General features: G+C 43.4%; 1 protein-coding gene across 1 annotated transcript in view; it reads right to left on the minus strand.

Moving 5' to 3' along the window:
• Nucleotides 1-19,214, minus strand: part of LOC119726990 (iduronate 2-sulfatase-like) — a 44,196-nt gene that overhangs the window by 3,664 nt on the left and 21,318 nt on the right. The window contains exons 3-4 of the mRNA XM_038198853.1: nucleotides 16,636-16,816; nucleotides 5,214-5,340 (exon numbers count right to left, since the gene is read on the minus strand). Coding sequence (XP_038054781.1) covers nucleotides 5,214-5,340; nucleotides 16,636-16,816 — 308 coding nt within the window. The remainder of the gene's footprint in view (nucleotides 1-5,213; nucleotides 5,341-16,635; nucleotides 16,817-19,214) is intronic.

The raw sequence follows: 19,214 nt of genomic DNA on the forward strand, positions 1-19,214 counted from the left end.
CCTTTGTTTCTGGCCAAGTGTTCACTGTTTTATCAATCAGCCATATTATCTGCTTTGATCGCAAGTGCCTATTACAGGACATGATGGGGACAGTCATATTTCGAATGAAGTCCAACTACAGGGTGGTTCAAAATATAGTAAATCCACTTCTGACAGCAATTTTCACCTACTTTAACCTATTTCAATTGTTTCTTCACAAAGTATTTAAGTTTATCCCTTTAACAATGCCTGTTGGAAAAAGCTTAGTAAAAGTCGCAAGAATAGTGATGTTACACTAATTGGAATACAAGTCACCAAAATCAGTCTTGTCCACGTGTTATTCTATGCAAATTGGACGTTTTTGTAGTTCACAAACATTAGAAACCTTGCCGATGAAATGTTTTGACCTGGTAACTTTTATTGAGCTGTCTGATTAGTCATGTCAGCTGTAGGTTTAAGTTCATTGATGCATAACATTACATAACAATCAAGAAAAATAACAGCGTTGCTGTTGAAACCCCTCAGCCAGAGTCAAGTTATCATTTGGAACCATTTACATTTAACTCACCACGGTGACCTTGACCTTTGACCCCCAAACCAATCCCAACTTGCCTGTACCCAAGGGCAACCCTCTACCAAAGTTAGACACCAAAATCTCATTTCTAACTCAAGTTATCATCCGGAAACCATTTACATTTAACTCACCGGTGACCTTGACCTTTTGACCCCAAAACCAATCCCAGCTTGCCTACTCCCAAGGGCAACCCCCTACCAAAGTTAGACATCAAAATCTCATTTCTAACTCAAGTTATCATCCGGAAACCATTTATCTTTAACTCACCATGGTGACCTTGACCTCTGACCTTTAGACCCCAAAACCATTCCCAACTTGCCTACTCCCAAGGGCAACCCTCTACCAACGTTAGACACCAAAATTTCATTTCTAACTCAAGTTATCATCCGGAAACCATTAACCTTTAACTCACCGCGGTGACCTTGACCTTTGACCTCAAAACCAATCCCAACTTGCCTACTCCTAAGGGCAACCGCCTACCGAAGTTACAACCCCAAACAACATTTCTAACTCAAGTTATCATCCGGAAACTAAGCTACCCGGACGGACGGACGTTCCAGCCAGACGGAATTGTGGGGTGATAGCATTGTGTTCCCATTATCCCTTTTTCTAAAGATTCCCTTCTGGGGTGATGTTTTTCTATTGTGAAAAAAGTGGGGTGATGTGTCCTGAAAGGAACATCACCCCACAAGGGTGGTATGGTCAGAACAGACATACAGACGGACGGACGCCCTAGGCGATGACAATACCCCTCGAGCCTCTCGGCTGAGGGGTAAAAATGACACTCTGGAAGCAAGTGTAAGCACGTGTATGGCATGAGTGTACATTCCTCATTGGGCAAGACCTACAAGCAGCACGTGTTTTAACAATCACTTAACAGCACACGGGGGCTTCCGTATGTCGGGTACCCCGCTCCATGCATGCTTATGGATATTGTGTAATCTGAAACTAAATGTGCCCGACTATAGAAAATAAACTGGCGATGTGTCCTCTCTCAAAACAACACAGTTTATGGCAGCCAGTTTCATTTCTTTTGTATGTTTTCTTCGTTTCAATAACTAGGTGTACCAGAAATATAAATCATTAATATGCTGGCAATGCTGTTCCTATTTCCAGACCGTTATGGGTTAAATTCATGTAAAAAATCACTATTTTTGGCAATATTTTCATGATGCTTTTTATCTGTCGAAATGAAAATAAAAAAAAAAACAATCAAAGATATGTCCCTTTTCTTGACTGAAATTCTGGAAAATGATTTATTCATAAAATCAGAAGTCCAAAGTTAAATACTTTGAGCTGGATTTTACTAAAACACTTGAATACTTGAACCACTTGCACTTTCAAAGAACATTGCTTACAAAGAAAGTTTCTGAAAAAAATAGAATGACTCAATTATAAATATAAAGCAACTTAAAAAAGTGAACTTAAAAACTAAGCCAAACTTTCTTCAAAGTGTGAGGTTACTATGCTCTAGGATGTACATGTACACACTTTCTTGCTATATTTCATGTACTTAAAAAAATTCCATACCCTGCCCACAAGGTACTCATTTAAGGACAATAACAAGACCACTCCTTTAGTCAGCCACTGCTACGAAACGGGTTTCCTGTCCGATTTTCCAGGGGCACTACTGAACACTCGCATAACCTCGTGCAATCTCGCATGGTCCCAGATGGTCAACTCGCTGCAAATAAAATCTCGCTGTGTGGCTCATTATCGAGTAGGCTGCGGACTGACTGACCCCTTGGAGAGGGGGTCGTCAGCGACGTTCTCCTCACCTGGGAGGTGGACTGCTAAAAACGTGACATTGTGGCGCATACACTAATGGAGGAGTTCCCATGTGAGTGCACACAGTTGGGCAGACTGCATGCCCCCCAGGTGGCATTGTCGCATCGAAACCCAGGACTGCTTGGCCCACTACTGATACCCGAAAACATTTAGGAGCGTTGGAGACTGCCAACATCTCCAGTATGTTCATGTGACTTGAGCGGTGTTCTGGGCCCCACCGACCCACAACTTGGCGCGGGTGGATGTTGGCCCTCCAGCCAAAAAGTGACGCATCTGTTATGACGGTCAGCAATGGCCGGGGTCTGTGAAAGAGGTTGACAATGTCGAGCCACCACCGGAGGTGCGGTATCAGCCAGGACGTGGTTGGCATTGGATGATATATGTGGTGATGATTAGGCCGGCAAAAATCTACGATGTCCAAATAGCTGGCCATGAGGCCTAGCAGCCTGAGCCAGGTTTGAGTGGGGCCACTGTTGCCGGAAGGAACAGGAACACGCACTGACGAAAGTTCGACACGCAAATAAAATCAAGAAGGTTCAGACAAATAAATCTGTTCAGGGGTTTAAAGATTAGGATGGGGCGCCAGCCTCCTTCTTGGACACCATGAACCCTGATCGCGTCTCCCCCGAGGGAAGTACGCATACTGCCCCTTTTTCGAGGTGGGAATTGATCTACCCATTGAGGGAGCAGCCTTTTGTTTGGTAGGTTGGATCTGATTGATCGAGTACCCACTGGTTGGACGTAATTAGAGTCTCGAAGACGGCCTCCTACGGGTTTGACGGCGGGAGGTCGACACAAGTTTGGCAAGTCATTTACGCTAGCCCCCAGGTTAACGGGGTGCAGGTGCCAGTGAACCATGGCCAGGTTGGGGCCATTGTCGTCCGACGAATGACTGAGTCTGCGCGGTAGGGCTACAAAAACCACCACAGTTAGACCTCAGTGGTTTGCAGCGGGGGATAACACAAGACAGTTTGTTCTTACTCTGTTCAGGCCTGGCCGTGGAGGTTGGTGGCTTCTTGAAATCGATTTTCTCAGTAGCATTCAACCATTTTGCCTCGGCTTGTATGTTATCCTCGAATTTTACTGCATAAGATCCATGCCTGTTAGAGGGAGGGTCTCAAATTCCTTGGAGGTGCCCGGCGATGGGAGAAAAAGTGCATCAAGCAGAAAAGTGGAGGCTCGCGAAGCATACATGCTGCGGGGCACTATGGGTAGGGCGCCAGAGGGCGCTATTGTGTAAACTCTTAATAACGTGAACACCTGCAGGTTTAGGGAAATATGCATAAGTAAATTGCTCTACAGGTAAGTTGAGTGAAGTAGACACTGGTATTTCAACAATCAGAAATCAACATTATGTGACTATTAGGCCAAAAAAAAAAGTCTCCGGTTTCTGGTATGCGCGCGCGTCGCCGTAGCCATGCGCGTCGGAAAATGAAAAAGTTTTTTTTTCAATGAAAAAAATCGCCAAACTCACTGGTTTGACTGGAATCCTGCTGCTGCACAATTTTAACGTGTTTTTAGATTGGGTTATGGTCGTGTTGTTTATAAATTCAATCCAAGAGCAGCTGATCTTAGCATTATCATCCAAATATACTGTGTTTGAAATCTACAGATGAAGTTTAATGTGGCTTCATTTCAAGATGAAGTTTATGTTTTTAATACTTTTGCAGATTGTTATCCAGCCTTCCATACGTACTGAAAATAATAAACGAGTCTTCAAAAAGTGGTTACTTTGATTGGTCAAGCGATGTTGCTGCATATGCATAGAGATGGTGTTGCATATGCATCGATGAATACAGGCTCGTGCACGCGAGGGGGGGGGTGCTGATGGCAGATTTATCAAGTCGGAATTGCTAACTTTTGCACCACATGTATGCACATGCTCTGCAATACATGCACACACATGTACGTGTAATACGCGTGCTGTACAATGTACATACTGTGTGTGCGCATTGTTATACGGCATTGAAGTTGAATGCACGCTGAAGTGTACCTTGTCGGGCATCTGGAAAGACGTAAACTAAGTGATGTTTGCTACTTTTTTTAAGTAGATGTTTGCTACTTTTGTTTCGCGTCTGGTGTGCCCATGTTTTGGGTCTGATATGTCCATATGTTTCGAGTCTGGTGTGCCCATATGTTTCGGATCTGGTGTGCCCATATGTTTTGGGTCTGATATGTCCATATGTTTCGGGTCTGGTGTGCCCATATGTTTTGGGTCTGATATGTCCATATGTTTCGGGTCTGGTGTGCCCATATGTTTTGGGTCTGATATGTCCATATGTTTCGGGTCTGGTGTGCCCATATGTTTTGGGTCTGATATGTCCATATGTTTCGGGTCTGGTGTGCCCATATGTTTTGGGTCTGATATGTCCATATGTTTCGAGTCTGGTGTGCCCATATGTTTCGGATCTGGTGTGCCCATATGTTTTGGGTCTGATATGTCCATATGTTTCGGGTCTGGTGTGCCCATATGTTTTGGGTCTGATATGTCCATATGTTTCAAGCCTGGTGTGCCCATATGTTTTAGTTCTTTGGCTGTGTCATATGCCTAAACACAAGAAATGGTTGGGTATGTTTTCCTTTGAGTCTAAGCATAATGCCAACTTTATTTCCCTAAAGCATAAGAGAAGTATGTTTCTGTTTGTAATGGGTGTAATAATACTAGACAAATCCCTGGCAAAATTGCTTGTTACTGTAGGCCAAACCAATTTAGCTTTAATGTAATTTTGTTTCAACAATACCATGCTATTGGGGTATACTGTTACAAGCACTTAGCACATAAATGAAGACAAGGTTTCTTCTTCTTCCTCTTTATGACCTTTTGTTAATGTGTAGAGAATTAAAAAAAATGTTATAATAATCTTGATTTTACCATGATCACCAACTAATGCAATGATTGAGCTATCCGCAAATCCCTCTTCCTCCAGTGTTGATAGAACACGGCCAATTTCATAGTCCACATAGGAAGTAGCTGCAAAGTATGACTGCCGCATCAGAAGCTGTTGGACAAAGCACAGGCAAAAGTTGTCAATACTGATTCTTGTAAGTGATATAAAGCATATAGCCTTGTATTAAAGTCCCCCCCCCCTCAGAAGTGTGGATTGGGTCTACGAACAAACACTTACCTTACTTGTGCATATTTCCCTAGACCAGCAGGTATTTACGCTAAGATTTACACAAAAGAGCCCTCTGGTGTCCTACCCATAGTGCCCCTCACTCTTTCTCAATTCTCGAGCGCTAAGTCGGAGCACCCATGTTTCTCTAGATCGAGAATAGTGGGGTAGGAGGAAGGGATGCTCTACAGGTAAATTTTTGTTCGTAGACCCCATCCACACTTCTGTGGGGGGGGGGGGGGGGTACTTCACTCAACTAACCGAGGGTAGAGCAATCTACTTATGCACAGACTTGCACCAGGTATTAGGCGGTGGGTTATGCGAGATGCTCTTGTATAATTGTACAATATTGAACCACAGCCCACCGGTACATAATATAAGTGCACGGTGGGGCAAAAATGATCACTATAGGCAAAACCATTATGACATAATTCATATCTATCATATGTAAAAAGGTTAAAATAAGGAATCAGAGTAAGGAGACTCATCTATGCTAGAGAGGTCCTCGGTTGGAGATGGTCTTGTGACCATGACAAGGTTCAGCTAGCTGCCCTCAGCACTGCTCTCCCTGTTCTGCCCTCTGTCAGGAGAACGTCCTTCAAGTAACACTCGGTGAATGTGTTGGGAGTTTTCCAACATGCCGCTTGCGTGATGTAAGAGACATCCTTAAAGAAGGCCCAAATGGTGGAAGCCGCCCCTGCCGGTGATGCGTCCACGGTTGACTTGATGGCTGTAACTAACCAATGGGCGATTGTGTAGCGAGAAGGCAGCCGATATGGTTGGGTTGTCGTTGCCCAGAGCTGGGCAAAGAAAACCCGAGCTGGGCTGGAACAGAATGTCCGCTCTCCGCTGAAGTACCATTGGCCGGTGAACCAGGAGTCTGGTTAGCCTTGGGCAACATGGTTGGCGGGCCAGAAGGGAGCTATGAGGAGGACTTTGTAGTCCACCTGCTCAAGTTTGGTCAGTACCCGTACGGGAGGAAGGTGTAGACAAGCAGCCCATCCCACCGTATCATCAGTGCATCCTTCTGCCACGTGCTAGGATCGGGTAAAGACTCGGGGCGAGGTAGAAAGGCCGAATGGGAGCACCATGAATTTGTAGCAGATGTCTTTGTATTGGAACCAAAGGAATTCCCAATGCTCCCACCTGATAGGAACGAGTAGGTATGCGTCCTTCAGGTCTAGGCTGGCCCCCCATGCTGGCTTGTGTATTGACTCGGGATAGTCTTGAGTGTGTCCATACGGAAGCACTTTGGATGAATAAATCTGTTCAGATCAAATTTTTGACAGGGGGTGCTGGAATTTGTTTAAGACAATCGGCGAGTGCAAAGCGCGAAGCCATTTCGGCATGGGTCCGGGTCCGGGGGCCACTTTTTGGCACTATTTCACCTTTTTTTGGGGGGGGGGGGAAGAAAGTTTACACCAGAATGAACCATGTACATGTATGTAAAAAAACCCAATAATAATTATTGTTTCCATTATGCACTTTTTGTGAATATTTTATTAACTGACCCAACGCATTGTTTATCAAAACTGTAGAAGACTATAAAGTGCTGTTGAAATAAAATATTTAGCCAAGGGCGTCAATCACTTCTCAAAAGTGGGGGGACATACCTTGATACCTGGAATAAGAAGTAATGTGAGCGCGTAGCATGAAGCCCTAATGGTGTGGGGTTCGGGGCCCGCTTAAGGGCCCCCAAAACAAGTCAGGTGTGTTTACAAACACAAATGCCCCGCAACCGTGACTGTTCCCGTGACATAACATCAACTTTACATGTACCTTGGTCACATGGAACGTTCATTGACAGCATTAGTGTCTTCTGTAGGTTTTATATGAATTAATGCCTAATCCCTATGATCTCAGAATAAATAGAAGATTTCTATTGTTTTATCCACTGTGACCTTTACCCTTGACCTTTTGGCCCCAAATGCAATAGGCTTCTTAGGATTGCTAAGGACAATCCACAAACCAAATTTGACGTTCATATGTAAAGTATTTCTCAAGTTATCGCGCTGACAAAATTTCTTGTGTTTCAGCCACTGTGACCTTGACCCTTGACCTTTTGGTCCCAAATGCAATAGGCTTCTTAGGATTATCAAGAACAATACACGCACAAACCAAATTTGAAGTTCATACGTAAAGTATTTCTCAAGTTATCATGCTGACAAAATTTCTTTTGTTTTAGTCACTGTGACCTTGACCCTTGACCTTTCGGCCCCAAATGCAAAAGGGTTCTTAGGATTACCAAGAACAATACACAAACCAAATTTGAAGTTCATATGTTAAGTATTTGTCAAGTTATCGCGCTGACAAGATTTGTCCGGACACACACACACACCCACCCACCCACCCACACACGGAAGGACAAGGCTTCGCCGCGGGGCATAAAAATCTGGACCCTAAACGCTCTGTGGTGCAATCTGAGGCAATTTCTGACCACTAAAATCAATTTATTTTTTAGCTAAAAAGATCATTTTAACATTTTTGAGTTCGGAGTCATTGAATCATGGCTGAGCTATATATAGAATCATATATATTCATAAAGTTCTGACAAAAACCGTTAAATCAAATAGATTTTAGTTTACATGTGGTTTACACAAAAGTGGCGACGCACACAGTAATGTTAGGCACAATCGGTCGATATTGGAGCCATGTTGACACTTACATATTAGCACGGTTTGAAATTGCCTTACAGCTTACTCGGCCAAAACTCAATGGACTCCCTATTAAAGGCCAAAAAGAAATATTTCTGCTTCCGCATACCTCTAAAAAATAGGGTCGGTAGGTCGGAAATTTTTCTTTTTGCCAATTTTTTGTGCTGATTGAATGGGGTATTCAGTCATATGCGAATTTCAGCCTGGACTATTTCCATTGCACTACGAAAGGCTATACGAAAATGGCCACAAAAAGTAAAGATTACCTTAATAATTATTAGAGTATTAACAGTCGATAAATATTTTTAAACAATTGAAAATTCAGGTCATGCACACCATAAGTACAAAGCTAGTCAAAAGGGGAAACTGCATGGCCAACACTGTCCATAAATCGCGCGCGGTATAAGCATAGATAACCTCGTTTTAACTTCGGGAAAACACGCTGCATCAAATTGTGAGTAGTACGTCACAACCTCGAAATAAAATAAATTCATGAACACGGAAAATACATACACAGACATGACAGATCAAGTTCTGTGAATTAACTTGCAAAAAATATTCTTTCTCCATCGGTGTTTTCTTGGCATTTTTACGATGTCTAATTCGACCGTACCTATGCTGCAACCGTGCACCGCGGCCATGAATAGATTACCGGTTACTGCTTTTCCATTGTGCCTTCTTTGGCCCTTTGGAGGCGTGGCAGGAAGCAGTCATCACTGCACTGAGCATTACACACGTGTTTTGAATTGCAAACTTGTCATCGTGAAGTGAACTTAAAAACAACGAAGGTTTACTTACTTACTGTGTAAGCGAGATAGGTCTGTAACCAGACTATTAAACTGACGCAGTGGTTAAGTGGCTACTGGCTAGTTTAGTACAGTATGAGTGGGCAGGTGAGCGGGCGGGTGCGCGCAGCTTGCATTAATTAGGGCGACAGTGCCAACATGACGGGAAATATAATTACTTTTTTCAGATACTTTTCATTTTGTGGCTGCTTAGGTAAGTCGAAAGATGATTGTTATGACAAGATGTGCATTCATGTCCACTAAAAGTAGGGGGTGCTTTAGCATATTCCTGCACCCCCATCAAAAAAGTTGGGGGTGCACCCGAGTTTATCTCCCCCTCGAGGGAGCAGTGCTTCGTTGGGTTGGTGTCGGCTGAACAAGCATGCCTGGGGGGGGGGGGGGGGAGGCGTGCTCAAGAACTGGAGTGAGTATTTACCGCGACTGATTAAATCGAGCACCCACTGGTTGGACGTAATTAACACCCGGGACCCCGCAAATTCTCAAAGATGGCCTCCCACGGGTCCGATGGTGGGAGGCCGCTATGAGTGGGGAAGTATTTATGTCAGCCCCCGGGATAAAGGGGAGCAGGCGACTGGGAACCGCAGCCGAGTTGGGGCCGTGCTTGTCCGGTAAATGACTGAGTTGGCGCACGCTGCCCTGGACATTGGGGTTGATGGCTTCTTACTAGCCTTCAACCGCTTTGCCTCAGCTTGCATGCAATCCTCGAATTTCCCTGCAAAGAGATCCTTGCCCTTTAGAAAGAAGGTCTCGAACCTCTTGCGGGCACCCTGTGACGGGAGAAAAAGTGCATTGAGCACATTACCCTGGCAGGTGGAGGTTGCTAAGGTCATCACTCGTTCAAACTGGACAAGCACTGAGCCAAGACCGTGGTCAAGACAGTGAAAAGCAGCGGTCCGCATGTCCACCAGAACTGCCGGGTCTGTTGTAAAAGTGTAATGGCAACCCCAAGGCCAAAAAAAAAAAAAGTCAGTCTCTGATTAGCGCGCGCGTCGATTTTAATCATGCGCGTCAATCTTCTTTTTTTTCCAAAATGTTCCGCGGTAGCTCCAACAGTGGCCTCTATTGCCGCACCTCCTCATTTCTTTTTACCAATTAGCACCAAGGAATGGGAAATTGCACCAAGGCAAATGATCGAAAGCACCAAGGATAATTATGGAGGACACCAATGTACATGAGGACACCAAAAAAGCAAAATAGTACCCCACCTTGTCTGTACAATTCAAGCTTGAAGAAAAAAAAAAGAAGCCGCATCTCCGCGTCAATTCCGGAACATTGGTCTGACCAGAGACCGAATATTTTTTTTTTTGGCCCAACAGACACACCAACAGACAAATTATAAGACAGGGAATGAAAACAACTTCTTACTTTCTTCTATTACATTAAAAAAAAACTTCAAATATTCTTCTTCACATATATACAACAAATACCTTAAAATTCAATTCCTCTAATTTCTTATTTACACTTTTGCTCAAAATTATTATTTCCAGCAATTATCAAAGGATTCAATATTGGGTTCCCCTTCCAGTATATTCTTATTTGTTCACAAACTAATTTTTCAGTAGTCTAATTTGCTCAGGATAATTTCAGTTACATGAGGAATTTGCTGTTCTGTGTTACGTTATTTAAAGTTTTCTAAACTCCACCAGTTGTACTTATTTATCGTGTGATTCACAGATTTCATTAAAGCTTATTTTAAATACTCTCCAAATTCTGAGATGGCAGGCAAAGTCCCAAAGATGCCCACGTTCATCAGTACCACTCTTCAATGAGCCTGCTTCATGAAAAGCCTTGTCTACTGCTGCTGCTAGCCAATGGAAGACTCCTCTTCAGTTGGTGTTAGTGCCGACGGATCACTCAGTACCCAAAAAGGCCATCTAAAATAAATATAAGATCCAAAACCATTCATGTTTTCTCGTTATGCATGAATTTCAAAATCCCCACCATCTCTACATGATCTGGTTTGCTTTCCAAATCCTCAAGCACTCAAAATCCTTAACTTCAAAATTCTCAATTAAAATCGCTGACTTCTCCATTACCGAAATCTTCAATCAAAATTCTCGGCGTCAAAGTAATTCTTAACGTCGATTTCAAGATTTTTGTTAATGATCTACGTAGAAATCTACATTTCTATGAATTTTTACTTCTCTTGGTCATTTTAAAATCATGTTGGTACACAATATCTTCTCAACATCAATCAAATCTTCATTTCAAAATCAATTAAACACCATAAATCTTAAAGATCACTCAATATTGTGTCCATAGGGCATCAATAAAGATTTATGCAAAACTCCATAACAACAACTTGATCGACACTTACGGATAATTTAGCTGTGCGAATACTTGGGGAGGCCGACTATTGCTAACAGATGTCAAGATGCCCGGGACGCTAGATGACGCTAGAATTTGGCTAGTCTGAGTATCACCCGTTATCCACAGAGCAAGTCTCACGTATAACGTCTGATATGTCTAGACATATACATGTACATATATGCAAGCTGCCTGCCAGCCAACTGGAGTCGACTTTACTAAATCGTGACGTCATTTCATTCCTAAATCAGGACTAAATGGTTTGATTGGTCAATTCGAATGTAGTGTTTTGTAATACAACAACAGCGGGGGCGCGATATTTTGTAACATGATACAGAGAGCGTGACAATTTTTGTTATCCATTGTCTATGACGCGCAATGATAGCGCCCGCTGATTGGTCAAAATCTAGGAGGTCAAGAGGCGGGGTCTTGCCTAATTAATCAGCTAATCTGTTCACGCATAATAGACCACGGAATTGCCAAATTCTGGGAAACAAAACTGAACTTTCCATTTTCCAACCGGATCAAACAGACCCGGATCAAACTGACCAAGAGCTAAATCTGCTGTCATTAGATTTCAGGTTCAGGGCAAGCTGAAACCGGTCTCTGAAACACACGATCATAGGTCCTAAACGCTGCATTCGGTTCAATACAATACTATCTATTATCTACTAATTGGTGCGATTTTGTTAAGAAGAGCTTTCTATCACAATTACCATGGCCTATGTACAAAGAGTTCTTATGTAAGATGGGATGGGGTATTCACGACTCGACCACCAGTGTTGTAGTTGAGGCCACAACCTCCGAGGCCGAGGCCAAGGCCGAGGCTACAACCTCCGAGGCCAAGGCCGAGGCCGAGGCCACAACCGCGAGGCCGAGGCCAAGGCCGAGGCCACCACCTCCGAGGCCAAGGCCGAGGCCGACTATTAAAACACGTAATAAGATATAAATCACTAAAACAAGGCTAAGATTATGTTGGAGTTTTAACATCTTTTTAGATGAATTCACTGAGTTTTGGAGTGCCTGGCTTACAGCTTGCAATGTGTTTCCTCTTGTAGGGAGTCTGGCGAATTAATTTTTCTAAAGAAAGAAATCTCAAGTTTTGTAACACTGAAAAGCGAATTATACAACAAAATCAATGGCATTTGAATCAGCCTCATTGGAGATACAATTTAAATGGCCAAATTTTGAGTTTCTATTCTGTAAGATTTACATTATTTACTTTTAGCATGTTTTATAAAATGTTATTTTCCAAACCTATCACAATATTTAATATCATAGGAATCCCCATTAAATAAACAACAACTTGATTTTTGAATCATGTTTTTACCACTAATAACCATAAGTTACGACCCCCCCCCCCCCTGGACCTTCGCACTGTCCAGGCGCGCGCCGAGCAAACACCGCGATGCGACCAGACAGTGCCAGACTGCCTGCCGTTAGGCACGGGCAAAGTATAGTTCCAATCCCACTCCACACAACGGAAGAAGTATCCACGCATTATCACTGTTAATACCGCGGTGCAAGACAAAGTCTGGCAATGGCCGATCCCGCTCCAAACAACACGGCAACACGGAACATGCAAGCATGATATCATTCAGTTCATCAAAATGCCCACGAATTCTCGGATCATCCGATTGGGATCCAATGGCTTCGAAGAATTTTAAGTTCATGGCAAGAGTCCAGTGGTTTTGGCCGTATATCTGTAACCACGCAAAATTAGTCAATTTCAAACCGTGCTAATACATATAGTAAGTATCAACATGGCTCTAAAAATACCAAGTATCCTGGTACCACGAGGAATACTGACTTAATTCAGAACTTTGCATTCATTTTGATGGAAAAACGAATTCTGAAATCGCGCTTTCCATATCGACCAATTGCGCCAAACATTACCGTGTGAGCCGGAACTTTCATTTAAACCACCGTGTAAAAATAAAATCTACTTGATAAATCGTAACTGTTTTTATCATATCTTTATGAAAAGAAAATGGTACAGACTAGTACACTCGATAGCACCCAGAAAGTTCAGACTTTTATTAAAATAGTGGCCTATATAAAAAGGAATGGTTAAGCTTGCGGCACCTTGCGGCAAATCATTTTTAAAGGTCGGGGTACAGAGGCGAAATGCAACACTGCAACCAGACTAGTCTACTACCGGATGAGATTGGTGCCAGACTTATGTAGTCTGGCACACGGTAACAGTTATAACGCTTGCACGCACGTGGAAAGCTGAAGCGCAGGCTAGGCGAAGATGCTACGTACGTACGTTCAATGCAACCATTACCAGTGTGTTCATTCGATCGTGCGTACATTTATATGCGTTCGTTTCACGGAACCCACTGCGGCAGAAACTCAAGGGTTTGATAAGGTAACAAATTTAAATTAATTAGAATAGAAAACACATCAAAATGGGCGGCCTCGAGCCGGCCTCGACCGATTCGCCGAGGCCGGAAGGCTCCGAGGCCGAGGCCAAGGCCGAGGCCTTGCACTCCAAGGCCAAGGCCATGAAAATCGGCCTCCAGGCCGAGGCCGGCCTCGAGACCTCCAACACTGTCGACCACGCCTAGGTTGTAAGCGGTTGCGGAAAGTCTACGAGGGAATCGAATAACACGTTTTTGGTTAAAAACTTTATGACAGATCTATTTAATGTGGGGTGTAACGTATACATTTTGTATCTAATAAAAACCAAACAACTCGCACGGCACAATAAGCACACAGATGAGGTAAAATAATCTAGGTTTTTTGGTTGCACTGTAACAACTGCGGAGTGCTCACTGCAGGTGGGAAGACTGAAGCATGGCTAACCGTGTGCGGTATGTCCCTTTGTCCTTGAGCCGCCCATCCCTGACCAACGACTGAGGGTTGCGGGCTTGGCCTGCCGCCTCAGAGGGGTTGCCAACTGGGCCCATCTGGTGGTTGGCAGACAGGGCCGATAATGAAGCCGAGTCAGACTGAAAGGCTTGCAAAAAACCTGCCCTAGAAATCGGATCCTCACCCCTGGAGCGTTTGTCCCGGTGGAATCGATCTGAGGAGTCGTCCGAGTCTGAGGTATAATGTTGTGGTCGACGACCCACCTTATTAGCTGTTTCGGTGACTCACCGAAACAGCTATTGTTTTCGTTAAGATTTTTTTTTTTTTTTTTTTTTTTTTTCCCCCCCCTCCTTTTTCAGACTTTTTCTCCATAGGTTTAACACACGTTTCTTCCACCAGTCCACTTTGCCACTTTTTCAAATCCGATTGATTTCAGACTTGATACATACTCAGACCACCACCCACAGATGGTCCTAGAAGAAATTCGTGACCGTGACGTCATCAGGTGTCGGGTTACGTCACATTAAAGATGCATTTTTCCCCATATGTTTTGTACACGTTTTAAAACACTCCACTTTGGCCTCTTCGTAAATCCGAACGACCTCAGACTTGATACATACTTAGACCACTACCCACAGATGGTCCTAGAAGAAATTTGTGATCGTGACGTCATCAGGTGTTGGATTACGTCACATTAAAGATGTATTTTTCCCCATAGGGTTTGTACACGTTTTAAAACATTCTACTTTGGCACTTTCGTAAATCTGATCGACGTTAGACTTGGTACACACTTAGACTACCACCTACAGATGGTCCTAGAAGAAATTCGTGATCGTGACATCATCAGGTGTAAGGTTACTTCACATTTAAGATGCATTTTTCCCCATAGGGTTTGTACACGTTTTTCTTCAAATCATACTTTGGCACTATATGTCTGATTGACTTTTCACTTGGCAGATGACATTCGAAGTGACTTCATCAAGTGTTCATCACGTGCACAGAGTATTTCAAATATCCGAAACAGCTTGTGTTTGTCCACAAACACATTTCTAGTTCTTCTTGCTCTTTTTATTTGAAGTGGCCCTGGGGTATACCCAAGGAAAAGTTGGATGACACTAGGGGCACCGGAACCCCCGAACAACGGATAAAATCCGACAAGGGGGGTCCCTGAGAGCGAGATAATACGGAGCCCGCCGGTCCACGGTCCCCCAGGCGGCTTGCTCTGCATTGCTCATGTCATTCCTGGCCGTCAGCGCTTTAAGCCCCATGGGTTGGGTTGGGTGTGAGCGTTGTCCGGTGGCCTGTACAATAGTCCATCCAGGCACTCAGTGGTGTTAGGCACTGTGTTGGGAGGACATGGGTGACTCAAGCCCACTGAACTGTGAAGGCTAGTCCCCTCGGGCTGCCCCGTGTTTGGGGATGGGACAGAGGGTGTAGTGAAGCCCGGACCCGAGCCTCATTCACCATGTCAACCCTTTTTAGGTTTGGCTCCGGCAGATGAGATAAGTTTGGAGGAACCTTCCCGGAGCACCCCTTTCGTTTGGCTGTTCCGCTTAGGCTGACCGGAGAAGGCAACCGATGGTTCCCTCATTGGTCAACGGAACTGCCAGAGCCCGCAGCCGGCAGTGGCTGGGGATGCTGGACAGGAGACCGCTGCCGCAATAACGATGTAGCGTTAACGGCAGAGTCCCCCGAGAATTTGGTCCATTCTGAGGGAGAGCCAGTTCTCTCCAAACGCTTTATTACTATGCAATATCACACAACAAGACGATACAATAACTCTACTATAAATTCTTTAATCAAAATCTTCTCTTAAGTGATAAGGGTAGCAGAAATTGACGAGAAATACAGAGCGTATTTTATGCACATCCTACCCGACCGGCCGCTAAGAGAAAAGAGGAAGAGCGCAAGGCACTATGGGTAGGACACCAGAGGGCGCTATCGTGTAAACTCTTAGCATAAATACCTGCCGGTTTAGGGAAATATGCATAAGTAGGTTGCTCTACAAGTAAATTGAGTGAAGTAGACCTGGAATTTCCATGAAAACAAATCATGAAGTTGAGCTGCTTAGTCCTCTCGAGGGTTTACTGATCTTCAGATGCATGTTAAAGTGGTTTTTTTTTTTATCAATACAGAAACAGTGTACTTGGAGACCCAGGCTTATTTGCAGTCTTACTTGAAGGTCAACTATTAGGCTGCGTCTGAATCACATTGCTTGGGCCTGAAAAAACATACGCACATATCGAAGCCACTGGTCAATGGCTGCAGCCACTTCCTACTGACTCAACTTTTATTGCTGACTGTAGCCATGTGATTCGACCGCGGCCTTAGTCATTAGTGAGGAAATCAATGCTTTGTCAAATATGGAATACTTTTGTTTAGTTCAGTCATGATTAATGACAAATGGTGGGATGTGGACTTGATACACAATTCTCAATTTAATCATTTGACCAAATTCAGCATTGGGTTTGAATAGATTTAATGATAAGTTCCACTTTAATTGCATGTGATACCCACTAATTAAAGTGCTAACAAATGCTGTCATTTTCTTTGTAACTAAAGCTTCAGTTGAGAAAACAAGAGGAAGAAAATATACGTACATGGTATTTGGGTGGCAACGGTCCATAGTATGGCTTGTCCTTGGAAAGTGGAATATCTTCACCAACTCGAACATCATTCCAATGTTCCCAGGCTGGCGGGGGCAGGCCTTTGGTGTAGTATGGGTTGGGGGCCATACTCATTGAATCCAAAGGGTACAATGATTTGTATTCCTTTGGGTACCTAAGGATCAAGAACACAACATACTTCAGCTCTAAGTACTGCTACTGGAAAAAATATTTCTAAAATTCTAGAGCATGTATAAAATGCTGTTTTTTGAAGGGGCTGAGTTTGGCTTTTCCCTTAAATAAACCTAGAAAAGACATTACTAATATTTTCAGCTAAATTTTGTTCTCCAATTTGTTCTTTTCTGTAGTCCTTTTTAGAAGTGACATTATACTGATGTCATTCTTTGATTGTTTAATTTTAAAGAGCAACCAAAACAGAATGTGGTTGACAAGACCAATTCCTCAATTCAACATGTAAAATTACCACAGCTGTCCTATTTACACTGGAAATATTTCTCACACAAGGGCCACAGTGAAACAGATTTTCCCTGATTTCCGAAATACTCATTAAGTATTAATGATATGAATGTGATCCCTAAATCGTCATCAAATGACACGAAAAATAAACAATGTGTGTGATATAGGCATGCATGCACACTTGTTCACTCTGTCCCACTGTAATGACAATATTTCCTCACACTGGGTGATTTGATACATTTCTGTCATATGTTGGGGATTAGACGAACATCATTTGGTTCCCATATGATGTAGCCAGGTTCAATTGACATGGCATATAGCTTGCTGCGACGTCATCGAGTTATTGCTACAGCCAATAGGAAGGCAGGCTTAATTGACAGGTTGAGCATAGTGGCCCAATTGGTTCATACGGCATTTGTGACGGTGTTCCTAGAACAAGAGTGAGGCCCCATGATGGAATTAGATTCTGAGTGGGAGGTTTCTGGATGAACATCCCACAGAGGATTTGGATTAAAGTTTTGATTGTTAGACACTGAGGAGCCATCAGTACACCCTTTATGATAGAATGTCTGTGTCCAACCCTTGTGGATCGGGGTATCTGGTGCAAGAGACCGGAATTTGGTGATTTTTTCTCTGATGCAAACAGATCTATATGCGGTCAGTCTATGTGTGCAAAAAAAAACGGTGGCACTACCTGGGGTTGCAGTGTCCATTCTGTTGGACGGATGATCCCAATGGACAATGCATTGGTGATACAATTGTACTTGACTGGAAGATGCGTGGCTATCAATGAAATGTTGAACTTCAGGCACCATTGGAGTAGTTCCCATGTGAGGAGGCAAAGTTGTCCCAACCAAGTGCCTCCCTCGCGATTGATGTTTGAAACAACTGTGGTGTTGTGGCATTTATCAAGACCATCCAAATCTGAATGCTTGGTTAGAAATATTTGAGAGCATTGAAAACTGCCTGCAGCTCTAGGACATTGATGTGCCAAGCTTGTTGATGTTGGAGCCACATCCTGCTATTTGACGAGAAGCAAATGTGGCTCCCCAGCCTGACCGAGAGGCATCTGTGGTTAGGACTTTTGTTGGTAGCCGTTTTGGGAATTTTAGGCTGCTTGTCAATTTGACAGGATCTAGCCACCATAGAAGGTGTGGCTGTAGGTAGACAACATGGTACCATGAGGCTGATTGGGATATGTCTCAGTTGATAGTGAGCAAGGAGGTGGAGTTGAAGTGGGCGCATGTGAAGTCGACAATAAGCCACCAGGTCCACCATACTTGCCATTAATCCCAGTAGTTTTAGCCATGCTGCTGCTGGGACCACAATTTTTTTGAGTAACAATGTTACACATTGTTGGAGTTTTGGGTGCGTATATCTGTAGGGAAGGCAGTTCTTGTTGTGAGATTATCACTACTCCCAGGAAAGTTGGGGTCCGTGTGGGAGTTGGTTGCGACTTCGTTTCGTTGATGAGGAATCCAAGTTGAGTCGCCATACGCAAGGTCAAATTGAATGCTTTGCTGACTTACTGCTTTGACCGACCGACCACCAGCCAATTGTCCAGATACATGAACACCATGATATTCTGTCTGTAGAGGGCAGCACCTAAGGCTTTCGCAATCCCTAGACCCAGGGAGATGTTGAATGCCCAAATAGAAGGGCTGCAAACTCGCTTTTTTTGGTAATTTTATTTATCGTTCTTTTAGCAATTTATTTTTCTTAGTTTAATTTAATGTATTTAATTTAATCTAATTTAGTTTTAAAGGGAATGTACAACATTTGCTTTTGCTGCAATTTTCAGAAATAAATGGATAAGGAGGATTAGCATGCTATAGCAGATATTGCTAAACAGACTTGTTTCAAGTTTTGGGCTTGTAGATGCTAGAAAAACCAAGAAAACCAATCATGTTCTCGTAGAGCCTAGGCCATGGCCACATTTCTCTCTTCTACCTGGTCTACAAATGGGGTGGGCATGATTTTGGTATGGTTTTGCAGGGAAAAATCCAAGAAACGTTCGGTTACTTTTCACCCGCGAGATTTGGTTACATTAATTAGTAATATTGTTTTTTTCAAATTTTTTTAATGTTCAAAATATA

The sequence above is a fragment of the Patiria miniata genome, unplaced genomic scaffold (genome assembly GCF_015706575.1).
Source record: "Patiria miniata isolate m_02_andy unplaced genomic scaffold, ASM1570657v1 HiC_scaffold_2, whole genome shotgun sequence".
NCBI classification, from domain to species: domain Eukaryota; kingdom Metazoa; phylum Echinodermata; class Asteroidea; order Valvatida; family Asterinidae; genus Patiria; species Patiria miniata.